The sequence below is a fragment of the Mytilus californianus genome, unplaced genomic scaffold (genome assembly GCF_021869535.1).
Source record: "Mytilus californianus isolate M0D057914Y unplaced genomic scaffold, xbMytCali1.0.p SCAF_7, whole genome shotgun sequence".
Lineage (NCBI taxonomy): Eukaryota > Metazoa > Mollusca > Bivalvia > Mytilida > Mytilidae > Mytilus > Mytilus californianus.
Genome location: NW_026262723.1, coordinates 104,627,943 through 104,638,228, shown reverse-complemented (window position 1 = coordinate 104,638,228; position 10,286 = coordinate 104,627,943). Strand labels below are relative to the sequence as shown.

The following is a 10,286-nucleotide window of genomic DNA, read 5'->3' as shown; positions in this document are numbered from 1 at the left end:
TTCTACTGCCATTCCCAGCCTATTTTCCTGGACCAAGCAAGAGACTGAATTGTCCGCAAAAAGAAAAATCAGGGCAGTTTCCTGTGAAAACAAAAGAACTAAACTTGATGAATATTGTAGTAGAAATCTAGAGGAAAGTTTTGATTTTAAAGTTGGTTTTCCTGAAGAAGTCATTCATACTGCAGACAGGATTTATGACTGTCCACCACCAACTGCCGAGCTAATGTTGAGCTTCACAGATGGAATTACGCAAACACCATCAGTGCCTATATTTTCAGCAGAGAATTTTGAAATGAAGACACGTGACACAGCTATGCATTTTTATACCGGTTTAGAGTTGTATACTAAATTTTTATTTGTTTTGACCACACTTGGTCCAGCAGCACATTGTTTGAGATACATATTTTTTTCAAATTGATAGGGTGTCATTTGAAAATCACTTTTTTTATGACTTTGATGAAATTGAGGCATTATACAACCAACTTTGAACTGTCTAGATTCTAGATTGAAACTAGTGTTAAGAATGTTGTGTAAACATGGATTGTTTTTATGTCTAAACAGTGGCGTGAGGCTAACACTTGGCCATTTAGTGGTTTAGTCAGGTATTTTTCGCCATCCAACTTCAAATTAAAGTTTCCTACAACTTGGATTATTATTGACAGCACAGAATATCCCGTGATAAAACCTAAAGCTCCTAGAGCTCAGGCAACCTTTTCATCATATAAAAACAGAAACACTGAAAATATACTTGTATGTTCGACACCTGGTGGTTTAGTCAACTATGTCTCTAATGCATATGTTGGTTGTACCAGTGACTGTGAAATAGTTGAAAGATGTAGAATAGTTCAATTATGTGATCCAGGTGACAGTACGATGGCAGACAAAGGTTTAAATGTGCAAGATTTGTTTGCTCACTTTTTTCAAAAAAAGAAACAGAATACATTGTAAGTTCCAAAACTCTTATACGGGATAGAAAAGTCTCCAATTAACACGTGCACATAGACCTAATTATTGGACTTGGCAAAACATACAAAATTCTAATAAATCCTATGAATGGAACTGAAATAAAACTTTTATCTGAAATAACATTTAGTTGTTTTATGTTGTGTAATTTTAGAACTTGTATTGTGCCAACATGGCCAAAGGATGCATAAATAAAAGTGACGCAATGAAGTTTGTTCTGATATATATATATATTTACAATTACATGCACATGTAAATTGTAATGCATATAAAAATAAGGAGATTTGGTATGATATTCAGTGAGTTTATCGATCCAAAGTGCATAAGAAATGGGTTAAGCAGTTACAGGTGTTACTGTCACCGTACAATCTCCAACAATGAGAAAAACTTGTATCTTGTAAAAAATTTCAGAGATCTTACAACTAAGTTTTGTTGTCTCACCTTGACTTTGGTGAATTGTTTATATCTGTTGATGTAAATATAAAAAAGAAGATGTGGTATGATTGCCAATGAGACAAATCTCCACAAGGGACCAAATGACACAGAAATTAACAGCTATAGGTCACAGTACGGCCTTCAACAATGAGCAAAGCACATACCGCACAGTGAGCTATAAAAGGCCCCGAAATGACAATGTAAAACAATTCAAACAAGAAAACTAACGGCCTAATTTATGTACAAAAAATGAACGAATAACAAATATGCAACACATAAACAAACGACAACCACTGAATTACAGGCTCCTGATGACTTGGGACAGGCACATACATGTACATACAGAATGTTGCGGTGTTAAACATGTTAGCGGGATCCCAACCCACCCCCTAACCTGGGACAGTGGTGTAACAGTACAATAAAAGAACGAACTATCAAAATCAGTTGAAAGAGGCTTAACTCATCATATGGATAAATACAAATACAAGTGGCCGTGGCCGGGTAGTTGTACATCCAAACAACAAAAAGACACTAAGTACAGATCTGAGAGTACTCGCATTTACTGACAGCTAGTTCAAAGCCACTAATAACTGATAAAAAAATCTTGCATCTAAGACTAAATTATCAATCCGTAAGCTCCCTTTAGAATTTTATAAATTTTAGATTTTACATTTCTGAGTTATGGGGTTTTATTCATTAAAAAAGGGGGGATATTCCAGTTTTTGGACAACTCAAAAATGCTTGAAGCAGTTCGCATGAAACTTTGGTGAATTATTTATAGCTATTGATGTAATCTCCCTATTGATTTTCATAAATTTCAAATATGACATTGAGAAGAAATTGAACTTTATTTGTTTATAGTCTGGCAACAGATTCATTAAGTATTGCGCAACAGCACAGTGTATTGCACAACAGCAAGAAATCTTTAATTGAATATAAATTCAATTCATATAATCGATTTCAAGTTCTTTGACTACATTTATTCAGAAACTATAATATGTCAAATATTTAATTACAATCCAAATTCAGACCTGTATCAAGCTTGAATATTGTGTCCGCTTTTGCCCCAACTGTTCAGGGTTGGACCTCTGCGGGTGTATCCAGCTGCGCTCAGCGAATCAGTTTATTTCTTAATTAAGAACTCCTTTTTGTCACGCCTGCGACTTTTGTCACAGAAAGCTCGACATAGGGATAGTGATCCGGAGGCGGCGTTAGCTAACTTCTTAAAAGCTTTATATTTTAGAAGGTGGAAGGTCTGGATGCTTCATACTGTGTATATGGATGCCTCATGTTACGAAGTTTCCGTCAGTCACATGTCCAATGTCCTTGACCTCATTTTCATGGTTCAGTGACTACTTGAAAAAAAGTTAAGATTTTTTGTAATGTTAAATTCTCTCTTATTATAAGTAATAGAATAACTATATTTGGTATGTGCGTACCTTGCAAGGTCCTCATGCCCGTCAGACAGTTTTCACTTGACCTCGACCTCATTTCATGGATCAGTGAACAAGGTTAAGTATTGGTGGTCAAGTCCATATCTCAGATACTATAAGCAATAGGTCTAGTATATTCTGTGTATGGAAGGACTGTAAGGTGAATATGTCCAACTGGCAGGTGTCATCTGACCTTGACCTCATTTTCATGGTTCAGTGGTTATAGTTAAGTTGTTGTGTTTTGGTCTGTTTTTCTTATACTGTATGCAATAGGTCTACTATATTTGGTGTATGGAAATATTTTATGATCTATTTGTCAGTCACGCAGGTTTTTTTTTACCTTTACCTCATTTTCAAGGTTCATTGCTCAGTTTTAAGTTTTTGTGTTTTGGTCTGTTTTTCTTAAACTATAAGCAATAGGTCAACTATACTTGTTGTATGGAAGAATTGTTAGCTGTACATGCCTGCCTAGCATGGTTCATCTGACCTTGACCTCATTTTCTTGGTTCATTGGTCAATGTTTAGTTTACTTGGTTAATGTTAAGTTTATGTGACAGTTGTAATAAAGCTTTATATTTAGGACTATCAACATAATATCAATGATTAGTAAAGAAGGCGAGACATTTCAGCGTGTGCACTCTTGTTTCATTCATAAATTACTTTATACTTGGAAATATAATTTTGCTTGGAGTTATAGTTTCTAAAAAAATATTGTCATTGAAAGAGTTGACATGTTGCAATGTACATATATTCTACATAGTTCTATGGTACCAAATCAAAAGTTTATATAAAAGAAAGAAGTCAAAGGTTTCCCATCATAGTTTAGTTACATACATTTTTTTTGTACCTGAGGTCGTTGAATATAGATCATTATATAAATAAGGAGATGTGTTATGATTGCCAATGAAACAACTATCATCCATACATTGTACTTACCAGTAACAAACCACATTTACAAAGTTGAATAAAATACAGTTGATAACATTTACTTATTACTAAAAAGAAAATGCCAAACTATTTTAAACAGTATTTGACTATAAACATAGATAAAAAAAGGTACACACTGGACATAATGCACTAGTTCATAAACAAGTGAGAACAATCGCCTTCATATAGTGCTCAGAATATGACATTCATAAAACTTGTTCAATATCATTAGAGAACTCTAAATCTTAAATACTGAAAGCCACCTCTGATAAGTACAATGTACTATGCAAGATAATGATATAACTGGACTAAAAATACACACAACCTGTAATTAACTGCCTTTACAGCGCTTTCATGCTTTGATTTTCCTTTGGAATACTGGTTATTTCAAGCATTACTGTCAAGTTTTTTGTCATAATCAGTTCAATAGTTTGAGAAAAATCTAGTATAATGTAAGACGTCATCTACAGCGATTCAAACAAAATTTCTTCAAAAAATCCAAATCAAGCCGCATCATGATAGAATCAAGGGTCCGGAAACGATCATATTTGCCAGTAATGACCTAAGCTGAAAGCTATTTGTCCTAAACGGTAGATTGGGATTAAGGGTAAATTTTATTTTTTTACAGAAATAATTTCGGTCATTTCATTGAGATCGGGTTTCTTAATCGCCATTTTGCTTTTGTTTTTGTTAATCCCTTTCCTTTAATAAAACTGCCACTCCAGTATAGTATGATTATCCTGAGGGCCCTCCTAATAACTAGATTAATGCCTCCGGGAAATATTGGCTAATGATCCCTAATGACTTTTTACCTGTGTTTTTAATTCACACCTGACAGTGATCACACAAGCTCAGAACTTATATTATAAAGAAATTAAAATTCCATGACAACTTTCTTCGTTATTTAATCACTTTTCAGCAAAGACAATCGTCAATTTTGATTCAAACAGTAAAACTTGATTTAATTTACGTAAAAAAGTTGAACATGTGCTTTATTTACTATGAATTACGCATGCGTGAAATTGTCCTCACACATAAGACACTTTTATCGTAAAATACAAAATGATTTTATGCTAAATTATCAACACCTTTAAAGGTAATAAAATTAAAAATCCGGTGATTTCCTGTCAATTTGAAGGAGATCAAATCTCGGAAACTAATCTGGAATTAAAATGATCGAAAGAAACGTTAGCGATATATGAGATAATTACCATTTTGAGTCTAAACTCATTTTAATTTTGAACAATTGCTTTCCATCAAACTGTTCTTGAACGTTTTTAGAAAAACAGTAAGAAAATTCATGCAGTAAATGTGATGAAACAGTCAATACAAGTTCGTTGATGCTATGAATCCAGTGTGATTTCAAAAATATTTGAAAAAGGGCCCCAACTTTTAAGTTATCTTAAAATGACCGAAATTATGTGAAAAATTTCCGGATCCTTGGATAGAATATAGTGTGGACCAATAAAAGATCAAATATTTATCTTATCTGCCTATAAACAGTTGAATATAATACAAAAGATGACTCTAGGATGATAAATACCACTACTTGACCTGTTTGTCTTCATTATACGGTCACTTTTGGTCCATTTATACCTCTCATTTCCTTATAATTTCAACTTTTTAGGCCAATAAATAAAAATTTTGGGATAACTTTCGCTCATTAATGAAAGAAATGTGATAATAAATGAGTAATTGAAGTATTCAAGCTGAATGAACCATCCATATAAAAGTTTACTGACTCCATGGAGGTTTATATAAGTCTTTACGTAAAACTTAAATTTACACCGCGTTCCGGAGAGGGACATAAAAAGCTTCCCTTTTAGTGAATAATTTGTTGTAAATGCTTTAAAAAATAATTTCATTTACTTATAACTGTATATTTATTAAATTATTACTTAGGATAAAGCTTTTTGTTATAGCAAAATATAACAAATAAGGAGAAAAGGTCAGAAAAAGCTCCCCAAAACACTGAGTTTTGCTTGCTGTGTCTATTAATATTCTTGGTACAGGCTATTTCAAGGCAATTTTCTCATAAAATGTGTTTTTGAGACTCAATCCATTCAGAATATTTCATTTATCATTGTTTCAAATAAAGAAATACTTGGCATGAGTAAAGTTTTATCCTGTCCAGTACTAACTAAAAATTTCACATAATGTTTCATTGCATATAAGAAAATAACCATCACTGGAAGTTAACCAATCAAATTTTCACCCTTTTTCTTCCTGTGTACAAGCTTTAGTAACCATGTAACCTCAAGTTTCTGAAATATTCTATAGAAACACCAAATAAAAAAATAATGGTGCTTTGAAACACCCAAGATATATGTTTATAACTCCAAATTTATTTACTGCAATGAAATGTAGGATAAATTTCCTACAATTGTCAAATTCAAGGGAATATTTTTTTTCAACCCTTGTTCGTATGCAACCGGATGTGACGTACTATGATTTGGTGGTATTACACTTTAAATGATTTGCATGTTTACAAATACTTGAATGTGATTGGTATGTTTGAATTTCTTTCCTTGGTTTACACTTTGATAAGCAATATGGTCAAAACTACTTTCATAACCTATGTTAACCTTGTGTCTATTTCGCTGTGATATATTCATCCATGAAATACACATAGTGAAATTTAAAGAAAAAAGTACCAAACCTTAGGGTTGAGAATTATAAGGATTAAACCCATTCTCTGGAAATTATTGATGTGGAAACTTGGTTATTGAACTCACAAACTGAATATTAGTACCTCAGTATAGTTTGTGAGTGCATCAGCCCAGTTTACTTATCAAGAACCCGTAGAAAAAACGTATTTAAAACTAAATGACTGCAACCTTTCAGAAAAGTTAAGTACAATAACAGGCAAATTTTGCTCACAAGAATTTCTCATGAATCTTGCGTGATATGAGATTCACCTCTCATGTGAAATTTTTCATGTGAATTTTAAGGGAACTTTACAAAAATAAAAATTGGTATTTTCATGATTTAAATTAAACTTGAAAATTTAGATGTTATTTGAATATCTTTATTTTCACAATTCACAAGAATTTCATGTGAAAAAAAAACATGCAATTTTCACGTGAAATTCATGTCAGTTTCACATGAGATTCTCATGAAACTCACATGAACTGATTTCACGTGAGTTTCATGTATAAGCTTGTTTGAGGGGGGAAATTCACATGAATTTCAGGTGAGATTAACATTTATTTAAATTCATGTGAAATTCAGGTGAGTGAATTTGTCTGTGTATTGATATTATTTCCAGTTAGGTTAGAATATCCTAATCTTTATGCTGTTTCAATTGCAGAAACTAGATGAGGTGATAAATGTGAAACTTCCAGTGATGGGAGATAAACTATATCAAGCTGTCTTAGGAATAATAGATGGATTTAAGATCATTGGAAAAAATCCCAAATCAGCCATCTTTAAGATTGGACTGGGAGTATATCAGTAAGTTTTACATATTTCTTGTTATTAGTTTATTGGTAGTAAACTTATTTTATTTGCAAATTTATGACCACTAGTAACTAATTTTAGGTTTCACCCAGCTTTAAAGGTGTCTTTTGCATGTTGTTCAGCTGAAACAGTCCAGACAGTTGATTTCTTCCTCACATCTAGTTAAAAAAACTAATTTTTACTATTGAAAGTATTGAATCTTTTTATTTCATTGGGATATATAAGTCTTGACCTGATAACAATAATTTGTAATGGAACAGCTAGTTTGGTTCTATAGAAAAGCTATATACAACATCATAAGATGACAATAAAACTGCATAAAGATGTATTTAGTAGTTGATTGTTATAACATCTTATAAGTTTAATCTTTGTGTTGAAAAATAGGGTATATTCTACTTACAAGGAGGCAGTGATATTGAAAAATCAGACTGAAGAAGCTTGTTTCTTTTTGAAAGGTATATATAGTACTAAATACCTCAATTTAAAATGCAGTAGCTTTATGCTTGTCAATTTGTAAAAAAAGTTTGTTGACCCGAAGTCTCTGAAGTTTCTGTAAATGTATAGTGCTACCGTATCACCTATTTTTAAAATTCCTTAGAAAGCTGAAAAAGAATCCCCTTTCTTTTTATTTCAAATTTTTTTTGCTTTGATTTTCATATTTTTAATTGAGTTCTTTTAATGAAAATACTTATGACATACCATTTATATGTTGGATTTGAATTTGAATATATTGTAGAATAAAAACAAATAGAGGCCTGACTTGCTATTTTGATGATATTGAATTTGAATAAGAGAGAAATCACAGGGATCACACTACAAAATGCATTCTTCTTACACTGCATGAATGATTTTCTGCCACACATGGCACTTCAAATGTAGAAGGTCTTATAAAAGTTGATTATTTGAGAATTTATTATAAGACTTTCATAAACTTTCAGTTTCTCTTTGTCAAATTTCTATAGTTCATGCATATTAATTCTTTTAAAATAGTTTTTGAGAAATTATTTCTTTGCCTTATTTGATAATCTGTATATAAAAAATACATATTGTTGAAGATGAGAAGCCATACTGGTGGAATATCACTGATGAATATAAAGGGATAATTGAAGAGGCAGACATAGCTATAGAGACAGTAAAAACGGGAAGTCAAGAATGGATTGATGATTCCAAGGAAGATCCTGTGTCTACATTTACCAATGGAAAATACTCTATGGTAGGATGGAGTTTGGAATTTAAAGAACAATGTTTTTTTATTCACAGATCATCTTTCCACATTTTAAAAAATTACTCAAGTTTCAGAAATCCTTGCACAAAACCTAATAAATATACTGCCTGACTATTTCCTTGTATACTACTTGCAAATTGCCTCGTATAACAGAAAAGTTGGTTTCTTTCATGCAGGGTATGCCTATGATCAGATGCCTCTTTTATCATAATTAGTTTTTGTCTCGCCTTGACAGAGTCAAAAAGCGAGACATAGGTATGCTGTTTCCGGCGGTGGCCGCGGCGTCAACAATGCATTAGTTTGTGATTAGGTCTAGTTCATGGTGAATCACTAGTGGTAGGTCAATGATATTTGGTATGCAGTTGTATTAGCATTGGCACATCTCATTACCATGGGGATTATTTGGTCCCACCCTCTCAGTCAAGGTCTATTGACTTTGAAACTTTTCATAGTTTACATGTATTAGTTTGTGATTAGGTCAATTTATGGGGAACCACTAGTGGTAGGTCAATGATATTTGGTGTTCAGCTGTATAAGCATTAGCACATCTCATTTCCATGGAGAATATTTGGCCCCGCCCCCTCAGTCATGGTCTATTTACTTTGAAACTTTTGCTTAGTTTACATGTATTAGTTTGTGATTAGATCAGTTTAAGATGAACTGCTTAAGTTAAGTCAATGATATTTGGTATGCAAATTTATTGGCATTTGCAAGTATTGTTTCCATGGAGATTATATAGCCCCACCCCCTCTTCATGGTTCATTGACTTTGAAACTTTTACATAGTTTACAACTTAATGTTTGTGTTTAGGTTTGTTTAAAGGGAACGACTTATAATAAGTCAATGGTATTTGGTATGCAGTTGTATTAGCATTGGCAAATCTCATTCCATGGAGATTGTTTAGCCATGTACCTTCAGTCATGGTTCATCGACTTTGAATATTTGCATAACTTACATGTTAAAGTATTGCTATTTTAATTTCAACATTTGCATTATCAAAATTACAAAAAGGCGAGACATATCTCTGTGATAACAGTTTATTTAACCAACTTTCCACGAGTTAGAATATGGTGAACTTTGTCATTTTTTTTATGAAATTATACATGCAGTATATGGATTTGTGGCTTATTCTTCCTAAAAGTTCAAATGTTTTTTTGTTTTAGGCCAAATTGAAAGAGGGTATAAAGAATGAAATCATTACTACACTAGAGGAACTGATGAATCCCTTTGAAACAATTTTAAAAAATCTTGCTGGTCCATTTTTTGAAGCCTATGAAACTGTTTTTGGGGTCATCAAGTCAGTGAAAGAGGCTTATGCCACTTTAAAAAATGGGTAAGATATTTAGAACTTTTGATAATTTGAATTTATATAATACTCAATTTTAAAAAAGGACAAAAGGACATCATTAATATCCACATCTACACATTTTGATCTAATGATCAATGACACAACAACAACACTAGTACTTCATAGGATTGCGGGTTTTATTTATTTCAGATCAACATGTTTTTTAAAGTTCTTGTTGCAGTCATCAGGATAAATATATTGAGAATTTCTCATCCTGAAGTACTAAATTCAGGTACCTCAAGTATGACACCACAATTTATAATGGTTTCCCTTGGTAAACTTATAAATTAGTTTATGTAGTAAAATATAAAAATTTTATGAAAAATTTGTGGTAAAAGGTTTGAAACACAAAATAATAAACAAAATGTAATGTGTTTGTAAGGAATTCAGATTATATATTAAAAACTTTATATTATTTTTCTGAATTTGGATGCAACTTTTCTGGCAATTCCATATTCAATTTATCCTGATGAAGGCATTAAGAACATCGAAACAT

General features: G+C 32.1%; 1 protein-coding gene across 1 annotated transcript; it reads left to right on the top strand.

Moving 5' to 3' along the window:
- The first annotated feature begins 7,050 nt into the window (after positions 1-7,050).
- LOC127709612 (uncharacterized) lies at positions 7,051-9,779 on the top strand. The gene is made up of 4 exons (XM_052215215.1): positions 7,051-7,211; positions 7,602-7,672; positions 8,273-8,430; positions 9,606-9,779. The coding sequence occupies exons 1-4, from the start codon at positions 7,051-7,053 to the stop codon at positions 9,777-9,779; spliced, it is 564 nt and encodes a 187-aa protein (XP_052071175.1).
- The last annotated feature ends 507 nt before the right edge of the window (positions 9,780-10,286 follow it).